The following is a 17,028-nucleotide window of genomic DNA, read 5'->3' as shown; positions in this document are numbered from 1 at the left end:
ACATCAATATGTTATAAATCTTATAGACATAGCAATACAAGCACAGTTAACAGCTTACTACTTTTATAGAATCTGGAAAGCCCATCACCCATGCATCTCCATAAATCTACAGTGAGCCATTTATTATGTACAGGTTGCATGTGCTGACCTTATTCTGCATATAGCAGGATTATTCTCATAGCCTTGAAAGGCTCTACCAGGCACTACACTGTATATTTGCAACCTAAACCAAGGTCATCTTAACAGTGTGATACTGATAAGAGCTGTACTCTGATGGAAAGTGTTAGGAAAATAAGTGGGGGATGGAGAGTAGAGGCTGGAAGGAAGGTGGGGGTATCGGAAGCACCATAGGGAGCTCTTATGCTGAAAGGTTATAACGTTGGCTGTGGCAGCGGTAGATGTTCGCGGCACACGTTTGGTGGGGAGCCTCTCCAAAGCTTCCAGACTGGATGATAGTGCTGCATAATCAGCATAATTAATGGGTTATTATACTCCAGCGGACTGGCAAACTAAAACTAAGAGAGTACTTAGACTAAGTGAGGCACTGCAACACTGTGAAAAGCAATCACAAATTTTACCTAGCACCGTGAGTTCGGCGATCTCGCTCTCCCTCTCTCCCACCATGTTGGTTCCAACGCAGATGTACTTCCCCGCGTCGCTCTTCCGAGTGTTGGTGATCATCAGCTTGCCGCTCCGAATCTACAAGAAAGCCGAAAGAAAAAACGTGTTTGCGCAGCTGTATTTGCACAGGATCTTACCATGCTAATGTGTAGTGTTCTCTGTGAGCTACCGAGTGCGGACGGCGCATTCATAATGCATGGCGTCCCCACCTCCCGCCTTTCATATAATCACACCTTTGGCTACCTTTCGTTTGATAATAGACATTTTCATGCACATGATGGCATTACAGCGCATGGCGCTGTATAAGCCTGTGTGCATCGGTACGGCTGAAAAGAATCTGCGCTGTCTTTCAAGCCGTACAGAAGGTCATCCATTATGAAATTACATAATTCATATCTAGTGCTACACAAGAACCCCGGGAACAAAGACGCTGCCTCTTTGTAGAGATGCTCCTTAGATGTTGTGTCAGCCCACTTTGCCTTTCCCAAACTTTTCTACCTTCTCTATGTGCACACACACACACACACACACACACCCACACACACACACACACACACACACACACACACACACACACACACACACACACAAGAACACCCACACACAACAAAGAGGTCAAAGACATATACACTCCATGCTGCTTTCAGTCTTTTCTATCTACCACATGCCCCCACAGACCACGGAAGCCGTTTTTATTGTGCATTTTGAATGTGAGCTCCTGCACTGATAGTCTGCAGCTACCCGGTGTTAGAGGTGATACCAGAGCAGCAGAGGAAACATGCCGATGTGAAGACCTCAAAATAAACACCTCGCGCAAACAGACATCTGAGACATTCTCCCAGACTCGGCTTCAATTAAGCTTTCAGCCCAGTTATTATGCTTTCAGATTGCTTCTTTCCTGCTCACACTAGGCCGTGGTCTCCAACTATTCATATATGCTTGCTAGGGACACACACACACACACAACGCGTAACGGCACGGCTTTTGCAATTTCTTAAGGTCACAGGTCAAGGCTGCCTACAGTGCTGCGTCCATAAAAGCATGATTCAGAGTCATGCGAGGCAGCACCTGGCTTGGTGGGCACTCTCCCCTCACCAGCTTACAAATGGAATACATCATTAAATTGCTGCTGCAGGGATGAAACCAGCAGCCTTTTCATTTATTAGTCAGCCTCCTCTAGGCTAACCTTCCACCATGAACGCCAGAAAAAATTAAAAATAAAAAAATAAAATGAGCGACCTAACTATGGCTGACATTCCAAATCTGTTGTAGATGATGTGGTTTTAAGAGGAAGACTTAACAAACTGTGGTGCGACTTGTGGTTGTGTGCGCTTTAGATACACAATGCCAACCACTAGTAATCACAGGGAGCATGTGTGGGGAATATGGGAACTAGTATTGCAGATTCAGCCATTCCTGTCGGCGTTCAATGGATTAGGGCTGCATGTTTGGATTCACATTAGGGCCGATGAAAAACATTCTATATTTGACTGAAAGCATAACTGCATGCAGCAGTGGGGAGGCTTATTCTGCCACGAGTGAGCCATGAGTAATATCAGATCTTACTGCTGGAATCCTAGCAAGTCACATGCAATAAGCAGCATGTTTTGACAGTAACAGTATTCAATTTGACCAAAGTATAAATACGCATATAATTGCATCAAATTAAAACCCAGTTATTATTAAAGGTTACGTAATCTAAAATAGGGGAACTTATGACAAGGAGAGAGTGCCTGCAGATTTATTATTAGCTTGTAATCTTCCACATAGTGTCGTTTTCCATTCATAGCATAGGCACCAACATGTTTCATCAAATGCTTAACCATATTGAATAGTGCTGACTGAGATTACCGAGTCCAGTCCTGGATAAAGGGATTTGCATCTCAGATTCACCAAGCACACACGGGCACTTGTTGGACCGAGGTATTTATATATTAATTATCATTTCATGAACCCATATCAAATTGTGTCGTGATGTAATGCTGCCGCTGAAACACTCCCCAGGGACAGCGAGGATGATCTAACCAGTGGCAGTGACTCATGTTGCACTTTTATTTTCCAACTTTTTCTGCGCCGTAAATGTCGCTGCGCCAGTAACTTTAGCAGCTGATTAAAGAGCAGACCGAGGGCTTTTTTATTTCCCGGAGTGACCGCTCCTCGTTTTTAGCAGCAATTCCATTGCTGAGACATCCAACTGCGGTTTCTCCATCCTCCGTCTCGGACACTGAAACCTCAGCTTTCTGTTCTGTTTGCATGGGTTCTCTTTCCTCTCCACATAACCTTAGTGACCCCGAAGGCAACACATGTGTGAAACTGTATTTTGCCACATAAAGGCACACAGTTCTTCAAATTAAAATCCAAAAATTACACCTACATAGTGTGTAAGTACGCTGTAAAAATGCTATAAAAATCAACTCACTACTTTATGTACATTACTATTAATAACTAATGTCACAAGGGAAGCACTCAAAGGGATGGGAAGTAGCCATGAATCACTTGTGGTGGACTTCTTTGGTCTTTGTACAGTGAGTAAGTAAGTCTCTGAGTGAACACTCATGGCAAAGGCACATTTCCATATAGAAAAGATTATTAGGAAGGACAAAGACAGGCACGTAGGAAAGTACAAAGCAAAAAGGAGCCTTTGTGTTTCCCTCAGAGGAGCCACCCCCCCCTCGGCTCTGATCCGTTCCTTTCCTTAAATCAGAGAAAGCTGCTCTGTCCATCACAGTCCCCCAGAGAGACTCTACCTGTCAGTCCACACTAACGTGAGCTTTGAGTCTTCTCCTGCGTGTCTCCGGCAGCTCGCACGGCCATTCAGATAAACAAATCAACACGCACACACGTAATGTGCGCACACACACACCCACACGCACACAAAACTATATGAGCTGCTGAAACCCGGTTCCTTATTTTCCCATCAGATGCAGTATGAATTCAGTGTACGCACAAAACATGAAAAGACTTCACTGCCGTCTGCTGCACGTCACATGATAAATTAGCACATTCAATCAATTCCATACTGTGCTCATGCATACAGTATAAAGCAGCAGTATAGGCACGTCTTTTTCCTGAAACACCATTTTATAATTAGGATTTTTATGTACAAAATAAATCATCTCTTCAAATTCTTCCAAGTATTTTTCAATTGTGAGAACCTCAAGATAATTATACAGCAATCTCGACTTTACAACCTTGCTTTTTCACATTCCTGCTGAGGTGAGAGGTGATTAGTTCTTGAAAGGTTTTTCTGTGGACCATTCATCGAGGTAAAAATCAGGGCTGAAACCTGATCAATCAAGTAGTCGATCTATAAAAACTATCTTCAAAACCAAATGGCTGATTCCAGCTTCTCAAACTGGAGGATAATGAAAAATAGGAAATAAAAAAACCCTCATTAGTTGCAGTCCTAGTCCTAGTCAGAAATAAACATGTTCAAGGGCAAAGAAGTATTTTTTGTTTTTACCGTGATGCGTTCATCTCTGTCATCTAAATTGGCTCCATCTTTCCTCCAGGAGATGGTAGGTTCAGGATGCCCGCGAGGCGGTTGGCACTCCAGCACTGCGGGCTCACCCACGGCGACCATAACGTCTACAGGGTTCTGTCTGAAGTCGTCTCGTAGAACTGGAAAACACAGAAGAGTAAACAGAGTGGCATTTAATGGTGATTGAGCACGAATGGACAATGGTGAAATCATAACATTGCTCATGTTACTGGTGACTTTGAGGTTGTGTTTAGTGAGTTAAAGAGTCCATTTAACAGACTCATCCAGCTCCGCTCCCACAGTGAACGCCATAGGTCTTTATTCATACAGCAGCTCACCTTTCTGTAACAGATAACTCCATCTCTATGTTAATCCTCCTCCATCCATATTATTGCACCTTATTTAACCTCAGCAAAGTCTGTCCAAGTCTAATGTGCCTAATTTCGGTGTGTTGCTCACAGCTTCCACAAGTGCGGATTAATATTACTTTAGAAAGAGTTTAGAAATTCTAACATGCATTTAATATGCAGTTTTAAAAAAAAAAAAATGATTAAATTGTTATTTTTCCATTGTTTACCCCTTTCTTGTTCCTAGAGTGGCAACAGAATGCAACAAGCACAAAATGATTACCACTATAGTAAGTGGAACTAGGCCATGGTCCGTCACATTGTTAGTCACCTAGCAACAGTGTTCTCAAGACTTAAAGGGGTCCTAGAACACATTTTTTGACCATTAGGAATTGATCTTTGAGCCTAAATAATGGCATATGTAAATTTGTGGGGCTGAAAACGCCCCAGGAGCACTGCTAGAGAGCCTAATACAAGGTCATAAATAAGCCCTGCAATGAAACAGTTTGTTTTTCCCGCCCACTCAGCAAGTTCATGAATAATGAAATGAGCTGCGTGCTGATTGGCCAGTTTACCCAAAGGCTGATTGGCCCACATATCCTGAAAGCTGATTGGCCTAATCCACCGGGCTGAAGCTAGAGCCAAAGCCGGCTTGATACTTTTTTTTTTATTTTTTTTTTTAAATATATTTTTTGGGGGCTTTTTGTTGCCTTTATTATAGAGACAGCTGAAGATAGACAGGAAAGGGGGCAGAGAGAGAGGGGATAACACGCAGCAAAAAGCCACAGGTCGGACTCGAACCCTGGGCTGCTGCAACAAGGACTCATCCTCGGCACATGGGTCGCCAGCTCTACCCACTGAGCTATCCCGACGACACAGCCGGCTTGATAATGTCCGAGGTTGGAGAAACACTCCGGGGTGAAGTGGGCAGAACAAACTACCAACCTCGGGTTGAAGCTCTGTGGAACGCGGTTGTAAATGAACATCAACTATTCCCGCTGACAGTTGAGTTCTTGGGGAAGTCTGTGTAGAGTCTTGACCTGCCCCAAACATCCTGGAACATTACACGCATAGTCCGACATACCGTATCCCTCTTGACAGAAACTGCGGTTAGCTGTCGCTGGGGCTAGCTAGCTAACGCCTCCGCCCTTACAGTGGGCTGGAACATGCAAATGAGAGAGGGTGTATCCAAAAGGGCTGGGCGCCTATTACGTAATATCGGAGCTCTGTTCAGATTTGCCCATTTCAACACGGCCGTTTCTAGTTTTGAATTTGCATACGAAAGCAGGCTGGAGAAGGCGGTGAAGTTTTTGGTGTGGTTCTTAGACACCACTCGGAGCCTAAATTCAACAGGAACAACGTAAATGTGGTTTTGATTCTAGGACCCCTTTAAACCAATTGAACAGGAGGATATTGTGCACTTGACTCCCCATGATGAAAATACGACCCTACGAGCTCCATTTCATGTCAGCGTAATAAAAGGTCGCTTGCTCTATCTGCCCATCACATTTTTGAGAGTAGCAGACAAACACTTGTCCAAAATAGATTCACCATCACCCATGTAGTACTCTCTACTGTATCCATTTCAAGTGTATTCATTCATTCAGGGTAGTAAAACTAACAAAATCTCTCAGGGTCCCTCTTGGGGTTACTCCCTTACTCGAACGCGGCCTATTGAGACGCTAGCGTCTGAGAGAGTCGGTTCTTCTAATGGCCGGCGGTAAGACGAGAAGATGCACTGCTATATGGCTCCGCAGCAAGGTGGGATCCAGACGACTCCACGAGCAGGCGGCGAAAAGCTACCACAGCAATTCATCATCTTTCCACAACGAGCAGCCTGTGTGCAGAAAGAGACGCAGCAGCCAGAAACCAAACTGCAGACAACGCAAAGGAGACCAAGAGGACCGTGTGAAATCTGGTGGCCACAGGCAGCTCCTTCCTGTCCCCACCATAGACTTAAATGTACAGCTTCAACCTCCCAACACCTCAAGGAGGAGCACATTTCTGAATAGCTTCATTCCATAGCACACAACTATTATTTGCAAGATCGCAGCATGAGAAGAAAATGGAACTGGGGTGTGCTGTTAGAGAAACTGGGTTCTCTGCGATGAAAACAACCTTTTAGTCCATATCACTGAGCAGATTCCGGCGCCGGATGAGGTGAACAACATGTTCATAGACGCCTGCGCATGAGTGACTGCTGTTAAGCATTGCCAGTCTTAAATTACAGAAGGGGCTTAGAACCTGAACAAGCCAAGGGAGCTGAGCCAACGCAGAGCGAGCAGAACTCAGCAGAGCTGGGTTGGGGTGAAAAGACAGGAAACAATGAGGAAAAAGCATAATCACTCCCAGATGGCGGCAACCCGTTCACCTTTGGCTACGGATTTGTACATAACACTGGTCGAGCGGGGCCGAGATGGCTGATGAGCACCGTGGATACGGGAGAACAAATTGGGATGACCTTCTAATTGGAGATATTTTGGCCCCCGCGTGTCTTGGAGCTCCACTCCGCCGATTTGCCCCTCTGGTCCTCTGAGCGGGGTTGCGACTGGCTGACTGTAGATGACTGAGCGCTGATGGGAAACAGCTGTCTGACGACCACCCCCCTCCCCCTTCCCCAGCGCTGCCAACACCACCGTGTCACATGATAAAAGGCATTCCTCGTGGGACACAGAAACATGGTCGAGGGTTACTTCAGACAGGAAGAAAGTGAGACCGGCGCATTTCTGTGTACAGTGTGTGCGTGTACATGTTGACTGATTGACTGATAGCATCTTATAATTCCAGCGGCAATCATGTTACACATCTGCTTTCACTATTACGTGAGATCCAAATGATTCCATAGGATTTGAAAGCCTGGACTACTTCCTCAAACCCCGCTTTGTTAAAGATTTACTTTAGGTGTTAGCACTGAAGCTCATGCAAGAAAGGCAGCATAGATAAAAGATAAGGGTTAAGAGCAGAAGAGGCTTATGAATGTTAGTGAGCACGTTTGTATCCGAGGAAGGAAAAGCTGGCAGTTTTTGCGCTATTGTGCTGGGTAAGCACACAAATAATCTGGAACATGTGTTTGTAAAACTGACTGTTTATACTCTCAGAAGAGAAAAAGTATCTGCCTGTTGAGTTATAATAAGAAATTATGCATGCCCAAGTAAAAACCGTACAAGCATACACAAATAGAAGTACTCTGATTGTCAAAACCCAAAACTATGCTTTCTTCTCTGCAGTTTCTCGACAGTCTTGCGCTCCCTCCGCTCACCGTGCATAATTGTCTTTTCATCGCATCTACAAGCGCCACACAATTCACATAATTCCTGCTTATCTGTAAACACATCCTGGCGATCTAAGTCCTAAGGATGAATGTTGCTCACACTCTTAAACGTTTCTTAAATCCCTTAAATCATTAACGTTTGCAGGCAGGGAGAACGAAGTAAAACTGTGCTGATTTAGGGGACGTTTTGAAGTATCATGCAGAGGACAATCACCACAAATTAAACCTCCTCTCTTATTTTTTTCCTCAGTAAGCCTTGATTGCAGAATCATTAATATTTCTCTTGTTCATTCCTGCCAACTTCAAATACTTATTTTTTTACTGTAATCTTGTTTTTCCTTCTCTCTTGCATCTGTATTCCAAGGCTTTGTACATCATCACGACTCGTGTTATTCTCAAATCGAACTTGTTTATTTCACAAGCTGCACACATGTGAATTTCACAGGTTTTTGAAGCCACTCATGGCGTGTAGGCTCTGGATTCTGTGAAACCCGCATCCACATCCTCTGAAGGCAAACACAGCTCGACTGTTTAGCCGGAGCTTTGCACCTCTCGCCGACTCCTTTTCTCCCCCCCCCCCACCATCTGATCCCTCCAGATGAGAATCTCGTAGCCCACTTCAAAGCATCATCCCCTTGGCCTCACTAGTCTGGATCTGACAGTGTCTGACTTGTTGTTAGTCCTCGGGAGCCTGAGCCACAGCTTGAAAGGCCTACAGCAGCAGAGCTCCAATAATCCTCTCTGTACAGTCCAACTGGACCAAAAAGGAACACAATCAAACCCCACGGACAGGAGAGGGATGGGGCGCATGCAGTAACCTTATCAAGCTACATCGCTGCATGAGACTGATAACTTTTGTCATGATGGGCTCAAGATACCTTGCTGTATTTTTTGTATTCAAACTACCGGAGATTCCTTTGTACAACGATTTTGGCACAGCGGATCATTTTTATATCTCAAAGTCAACATCGACATTACTGTAAGGCACTAATGGTTGAACACCACACTTGCCAAAAGCAGGACAACAGCTGTACATGCTTCTGCTTCCAGCTCATGTTATAGTGGAGGAATACAATTAGCAACAGCTTATCCAAATGCCTGTCTGGAGCCTTTTTTTCTGAGGTAATAACTCAAACACTTTGTCTGTCTGCTTCATTAGACGGATGCATTTAATGTCATCATTATCCCACCAATACTGTACAACTATTGCAGGACACAAATGAAAGAAGGAAAACACAGCAAGTCGCTGCTGGAGCGATGAATTGAGAACATTTAGAATGGAACCACTTCTCTACAATCAGCAGTGTGCTGCATGAGCTTGATGAGAATAACTAGCTGTCAACTTATAAGAATTACAGTAATCAAGTTTTCAGGTTTCTTTGTCAAAAAAACGGAGGGACACTTCACCCCTACTTTTCAACAGTAGGTTCAGATTCAGCAGTGCACCGCTGGACTGCCACAGGGTTTTGTCTTTGACATCCAGCGAGCAGCTCATGATTTTGGGAAACACGCTTAGTTGCTTTCTGGTCAAGCGTTAGATGGGAAAATCGATTCCACTGTCATGTCTGTAAGGTAAATATAAAGCTAGACATCAGCCTGATAGCTCTGAATCAATACTGGAAACAGTGTGGAGTGGTGAAAAACCAAAGAAAATACTTAAGAGATAAACTAAATCTAACTTATTCACATATTTGATCTCATTTATTTTATCTGTTCAAAAACTAAGAGGGGAAACTGCCAACCTGGCTTTGTTCAAAGGCAAAAAAGATGACGAATTCTGACTTATTAACATATTATACTGTACTTATTTGACAAAAAACTAAACTAAGCAAGTTGTGGTTTTAAGGGGAGTAAGATGCAGGAATGTTCTGTTTCTGAGCTGGGAAAAGTGACTTCCTTAAAATATCCACTGGTTTTGGGTTGGATTCTCAAAATGTTGAACTACTCCTCAAAACAGACTTGTACTGTGGAACAAAATATCAAAAATACAAAAAGTGCCCAGATTTTGTTAAAGTCAAAACAATGACTGAAAAGCACACTATACTTAAGATTACATTAAGAAAAGACAATCCTTTGGTATCCTCTAACTTCTTAAATAAAAAGACTGTAATGTATAATCAAGCATAGAAAGAAAGACAGAGCATCAGCCTCTAAAGATGCCTGCCCTTACTACTGTTATTCATTTTTTAGGTGTAGGTGTAGTGTGGCTATTTTTTCCGTATTTAATCACACTGTGTCTGGGATATGTAAACACTAAAGTGGAAAAGAGACAAAAGCTGGAATTATAGTTCTCTCTCTGTTTCATGGTACCCTGGTCAGAGACCGCACTAAAACACATTATTCCGAGAGTAAGTAGTAATAAGTAAATATAAGTACTGACATCTATTACACTGTCATGAAGCCTTAATGCTTCCCAGTGCTTAAAAACATACACCTCAAATACAAACCAGCCTCCTTTGACCAAAATAAACCAGAACACCGACTGGAAAATATATAAATATATCGCTAACCTTAAAAATACCGCTATCATTCAATCCCAGCAGATATGAAATCCTTGACTTTTCTCACAATCTATCTCCTGACCTCTCCCTCCGCCCCCTACCCCTCTGCGTCTATCCACCGCCAATCCCCTCCTCCGCCTCCTCCCTCCCCTTGCTCTTATAGAACTGTAGTCTGGAGAGACAGAAAGCTGCAGGAGAAACAGCTGCTCCACAGAAAAACCAATATCTGCAGCTCAAGTATAGTAGTTGGTCAGATAGATCGAACAAAGAGACGCGCTCACACAGGAGGTCTGCCGGGCCCCGGACCCCTCTGGAATCATCTACCAAAGCCAATAACATGATATGAACCGCAACCAAGCATATCCAATATAAACTGAAGGCCCCACACATACAAATTAGAATACGCGCATTAGCTCAGTCTCATAACTATGCCACACGAGATTTGTGAAATCTGCACGTGCATCCAGAAAACAGTGCACACTGGTTATAAAGGAAACAAAAAAATCCTCGCCTGTCCTCCCCAAGCTCCCCTATTTGAATTTCATTTTCTGCGAAGAAATCATTACTCAAAAAAGTCCCAGGGCAAACAGATTGTTCTTTGCTTGCAGGGCCATAAATCTATCTTGTGTTTTGGCGAGCCCATTAACTCAGCATGGTGGTTCACTTACCGGTATAACGCTTATAATATAATCATTGTTGGATCTTTTAACTTTTTTCTTGCTCTCTTTCTCCCTCAGATACAGAAAATAGAACACTGTATGACTCCATCAGGACCAAAAATGTGATAGCTATAGTTTCATAGAGAATGTACATTATACACCAATCAGGCATAACATTATGACCACCTTGCTAATATTGTGCCTCCAAAACAGTTGTGACTCATCAGAGAATGGACATGGACCTTCTGAGGGTGTCCTGTGGTGTCTGGCAACAGAATGTTGTTAGTGGGGGCCTTTGGGTCCTATGGGTTGAAGGGGAGGGGCCTCTGTGGATCATCCCACAGATACTTGATCAGTTTGGAATCTAGTGAATTTGGAAGCCTTGTGATGTTTTTCATGTTTTTTGAGTTCTTCCTAAACCGTGTGTGTGTGTCTGTGTCAGGTTGCATCCTGCTGGGGATGGCTGCTGCCATCAAGGAGTGTCATTGCTATGGGGTGGGGGTGCCTGGTCTTGTCTAGGTGGGTGGTACATGTCTAAGTACCATCCAAAAGAATGCCAGATCCAAAGGTTTCTCAGCAGAACATTGAATTGTCACAAGATGGTCAATGTTATCTACTTCTCCTGTCAGTGGTCATAATGTTACGCCTGATCAAGATGTGTCATTTCTTTCTTTTCTTCAAACTCTTGCATACCTGTTAAAAATAAACAATGACCATGAAGGATTTCAGTTTGACACAAAAATCACTGTAAACGTGGAGTACCTTTTTAAAGGCACTGCATTCTGACAGAGGTATTATGTGCTCCATGGTACAGTGTGTGCGCGCGTGTGTTCAAGGATAGATCCACCGGTTCATCAGTTCTTAGAAGTTCTGACACCCTAATCCTGTAGATGTACGTGCAGAACACATCACTCGTGAGGGGCAGATATTAAAACCAGCTAAAAGGATTGTGTAACCTTCATTGTGATCTCCCCCCACTCATCCCATCCCTCTGTGAGAGGGAAGGCATTGCTGAGAATAAGGAGAGGGTTGATATGAAAAGACAGACGGGAAAGAAGGAGATTAGTGAATTTTTGCAGAAGTGCCGGTGGAAACCGAGGCTCTGATAAGGTTAGGAAAATTGTCAGTGCTCACTAAAGTGGTTCCTGTTGTTGATTTCCCATGCTGTTTCTTTTTTTTTAACAATCAATCAAAACAAACTATAAACTGGTATTTCCAAATTCTACATTTACTTGGACCACAGCCTGAGCAGCATGCAGAAAAAATGAAACTATGTGTGTTAAAGGGGGCATGCTTTTTCAGTGCATTTGAACACAAATACAGAACACGCCTGTTGTGTGTGGTGAGAAAAATATGAGAAGGCGCTCACTGATTTCCCTTCTCCATTCACCAGCCATATTGGTTCTCTTCCCTTAGCGTTTGCAGGTAGATCCATGGCACTGGCAGGAAAGACGCAACCCCGTTCTAAAAAGGGGCGTGGCCATTATAAAGCTGTGTGTTTGGAACAGAGCTAACAGCAGGCTTATACAGTACAAGCATGGTAGGATGATATGATATTATATGCAAATACTGGATACATGTAAAATTTAAAAGAAAGTGTATATTATGAGATATAACAGAGAGAAGTACATACTATTTTTTAAGTATGGGATTAATGAAAAGATTATAAATTTAGACCCAACAATACAAGGACACTGGACTCCCTTTGCATATTTTATTAATTGATAATAAATAACAACTAAAATTACACTAGTTGTCGGCTGGTCTGCTCTGTTGAGTTTCTCTGTATACTTCAAATAATGGCAACAGGAAGTGACTGATATTCATCAACAGATACTTTTACTGAAATCACTGCAACACAAAAAATAGAGAAGCTGTCTGAGCAGATGGTTTGTGGGAGGCTGAACAAGAGACATAAACGAAGAAATGCTTTTCAGATCGATCTCAGCTGATGCTGTTTGTATTGGTGAAAGGGTTTTATTCTTGGGGGAAATATGTCAGGCTACGACATACTGGTTACAGAGCTACACCGTACCTAAGATGAACCCTTCCCTGTAGGTAGTTAGAAGTGATGGGCGACCATAAATCTGGCTTAAACTTCTCATTATGGAACGTGTAATTGCCATTTTTACAAATGCTTAACGTGCTTATACATGAGCATGCTGTATTTTTACGTATTTATACTGCATTACGACAAGTTACCATGACTATTTTTCTATCTGAGCTACTAGTGCAACCTCAGTGGTAGTCGTCTATATCTATGGGGTCTTATTCTCTACTATGATTTTAATAGTCGGTTAAAAAAAATAGATTTTACATTATTGTGACGATAACAAGCGTCCATGCTAAGTACACCCACAGGGTTTCTCCTTGTTAAACACGGCGCCCTCTCGTTAAATTGGATTACCTCGCAATACAAAGCAAAATGAATTAAAAATGCTTATTATTCGTCCAACTCCGTCCAACTCCATTTCCTCTAGCGTCGACGGAAAACACACAAATTATTAAAACCATCACTAGCTAATGACTTTTAAGTATATTTTCTAATTAATTTTGCCAAGGTTCGGTGTTAAATTAAATCAAGCTTCCATGAGGCAAAATAAATGAAAAGAAAGCAAATCTGATTTTTTTAAAAAAATGGCTGCTCGGTCCATTTAACGAAGTGTTCGACTCCTCAGGCGACACTGTGAATCTGGAAAGACAGCGTTCTCTAAAACCCCTTTGCAAAATAAAGTCTGCTAAAGTTATGCAGTGGCTGTCCTTTGTATTTTCTCACAATTGCAAGGACACAGCAGAGTTTCTGATAAGGAAGCTTTGTATGACTGAAATAAACTCTCCAGGTGTCTGAGTGCATCTTTCCACCTGTTATTTTCTAAGCAGAAACACTTTGTTGACCGTGAGCTTTTGAAGCCCCATGTTAAAAATCCTCCCAAGCACTTTGCTCATTCGGTGTCTACTTTACGTTAAACACCAGCCACAAGCTATAAAACAAATAGAATTGTTAATTGTTATTAAGATGACCGCTGCACCAGTTACTTATTCCAAACAATTGGAATTCCTTCTGGCTGAGTGATAATAGGGGCGGAAGAGCAAACAGCTGAGAATGCTGGGCGGATGACACTAATGAGCGACAGGCAAGCGGACACAGAGAGGTGTCTGACAGGGTGTTGACAGCAGCAGGTTGAAATGGCGGTAGAGCACACAGCAAAACCCAGGGATTGTTGGACTCAAAGCACAATGACCTATATGGTGAGATCTGTACTAATGACAACCTCCCCGTTGGGACGTGACCTCCTGCCAGGTCCCCTGGCACCCAAGCTCTGCTTTATTACTTTTAAGGCCCGTTCCAGGTGTGGGGAAATTTAGTGACTCAACTGCGACGATCTGATTAGTGATTAAAAACAGATCTATTTTGACTGTTGATTGTGGCAGCAACAGCAGACACCTGAATCCTTCAGACAGCAGGAAGTACGCGCCGATGAGAACGGGAACGGTACAAAACCGAATCAAGTCCTCTTCTTCTGAATAATGGAGAGAGCTGGAGGCAGCTGAAACGTGGCCCTTTCTCTTCGGGGGCAAGAGTCCCTGGCATGAAAGCAGAGAAGCCACACACACACACACACACATCACCCTTTAACCCTCTCATTAGTGTAATCCTGCATGAGAAGAGTAAATTGTCATGAATAAATCCACTTAGAAGCCAGTGAATGAAAGACTTTCACTTTGAGATGGTTGCATTACCATTTCAATAAGCGTGCCGTGCTGCAAAACGTCTGCAGTGTTTGACAGAGTAATTGGGAACATTAACGAGGAGATAAAATATGGTTAGCGGAGGGAGGCGTGCATGTAAGTATGTGTGTGTGAGTATGTCAATTAATTCTTTCACGCGGACCAAAAAAACACATTTAGATTCTTCCACTAATAGGGCTGATGAATCTCTGTTGAAGCAGAGATATTGGTGAGAAAGACTTCGCTGGTTTTGTATGGCAAAACAAAAGAACTGGAAAGTAGATAGTAGTCAGACCTTCAGTCAAATATACTCCAGTATACTGGCCCTTGGAAACCTTTGTTTGAGCTGCATGACCTTAGCAGTGCTGTTTGGAAAATCTCCTCGGGCTAGGCTGAGTTCTAAATAAGCACCTTTCATGAACTGTACACAAAAAGAAATGAGGGGCAAATTTCGGGGTATGTGCAATTACACACTGCAGACGGAGCATAAATCTCAAGCTTAGCGGGCTACTCTTTTTTTTTTCAAATGAGTATCTACCCTAATTCCTACCTGGCCTTTGTTTGTGAGAGAAGACGAAGTGGGTCGAGATAGAAATAATAAAGTGCAAAACCCAGGAGAGATGCTCCGAGGAAGGAGTGCACCCAGGTCACAGAGAGAGGCGAGGGAGAGGAGGAGGATCAGGAAGAGTCGGTGGTGGGGAGGGCAATGTATCGCAACAAAGAGAAAAGTGAGCAAGACAAAGACATAGAAGCATGAGCACGAGCAGAGACAGGCACAAAGAAACAAAGAACCACAGCGAATGCAGACTGAATTAGACGAGTCAGTAGTCACGGTTTGCTTTACGGCGAGGCAGGTGCCAAAATACGCAAAGTTATGTGCTAACAAAAACACACCGGACGCGCACACAGTGCACACACTCCTAGTTACAGCTATGCTCTGCATCTTAATGTACCCTGAGGTGCCCTAGTCTTTCGCTTGTCATCAATCTGAGAGACAACTCGGGGCCCAGGAGAGAAGCAGGGTATGGGCAAATATGTAACATGCTCCACTGTGACAGAAAAAAAGGGACAATATAAATCAGGAAAAGGCACCAGACACAATCACGATTTGTTTTCACACAAATATTTGGGACTATGGCTATTTATTCCAAGGAATATAATTCAGATTGGCAGATATACATTCTGCAGTGAGATACACAACATAACTCAACAATGCTTCCATTCAACCGGGGAAAATTACATTTTCTGGAAAGATGCTGACAGTGCAGGTACAGATAGCAGAACCCTGTGACTCTAAGAGGCTGCATTTTCCACCACACTGTACGTGATTTCCCCTCAACTGATGGATGTGTGAAGAGGTGCAGCACAGAGGTTAAAAAAAAAAAAAAAAAATGAATTAGAGCCATTTAGCCCTGTCAGGTGTTCGATATTGATAATAAGGTGTGCAGACGGGATGAGGTGCATGCGGTGCACGCTGCAACGTTGCATTACAGTTACTCAGATCATCCATCATGGTTTCCAAGCATTTCTCTTTTCTCATTTTTTCTTTTTCCTATTTCTGACCGTTTCACCATTTGCTCTCCTAGAAAATTCTTAGCATTCTCCAAATATAAACGCAAGGGGGTTTCAGGAAAAAGAAAAATGAATCCACAAATCCAACATATGCTCTATTTCATGTTCAAATATTGGCTAAGAACAGTAGTCTTTGGCACTTCTAACCCCTTAACGTCACGGAGAGGCAAACGGCTGGTGATTTAGAGTAGGAACGGCAACAGAAATCGAGTATAACGACGAGCTTGTTTGGTTTGGACCGAGCTGCACCGGGGAGGAATGAATGGGAAGAGAAATGAATGAGGGGTGAAAGATGAAACTTTAATGATCCCTCTGGGGAAAATTGGGTCACTGCAGCAGCAGAGGGGAGGGTATAGATAAGAACAGAGCAAGCGGAGGTCTTCAGATAGCAATTAACACGAGATAAACACGCGGATAACGAAGGATAAATGAACGCAGCGAAAGTGATCGCTCATGTCAGTGTGTTGAATCAAAGACAAATGTCAGACGGGCTGACGCGCAAGGTAAAACACTTGCATCCATGCTGAGATTTGAAATGAGAGTTTAAACGATCCAGAGCTGCAGATGGAGTGAGGACTGCAGTGGAGGGGAAGCAGGGAGAGAAGACAGATTGAGCAGAGAAGGGAGGACGACCAATAGGATTGTGCCGAAGCAGTCCCCAGCCCCCTTAATTGGAAGGAAACAAGAGGTCTCTGAATAAACACACATCACAAGGCAGAGCATGGCTCATTTTTTTCTCTGCTCAAACTATCCTTCTTCCCTCCTGAGTAGTTTAACCGAAGCTAACTCAGAGTCGCGCTTCCCCCAAAGCGCCTCGCCCTCCCTGTCCTCTTTGCACTTCCCCTTC

General features: G+C 43.3%; 1 protein-coding gene across 1 annotated transcript in view; it reads right to left on the bottom strand.

Annotated features, from left to right (window-relative positions):
• LOC311502647 (roundabout homolog 1-like) overlaps positions 1–17,028 on the bottom strand; it is an 80,942-nt gene that overhangs the window by 16,923 nt on the left and 46,991 nt on the right. Inside the window, exons 3-4 of the mRNA XM_084564972.1 lie at positions 4,085–4,242; positions 579–699 (exon numbers count right to left, since the gene is read on the bottom strand). Coding sequence (XP_084421098.1) covers positions 579–699; positions 4,085–4,242 — 279 coding nt within the window. The remainder of the gene's footprint in view (positions 1–578; positions 700–4,084; positions 4,243–17,028) is intronic.

Source organism: Chelon labrosus, assembly GCF_963514085.1.
Source record: "Chelon labrosus genome assembly, chromosome: 17".
Classification (NCBI taxonomy): Eukaryota; Metazoa; Chordata; class Actinopteri; order Mugiliformes; family Mugilidae; genus Chelon; species Chelon labrosus.
Note: the sequence above shows the minus strand (reverse complement) of the source record. Positions and strands in the feature narration are given on the sequence as shown.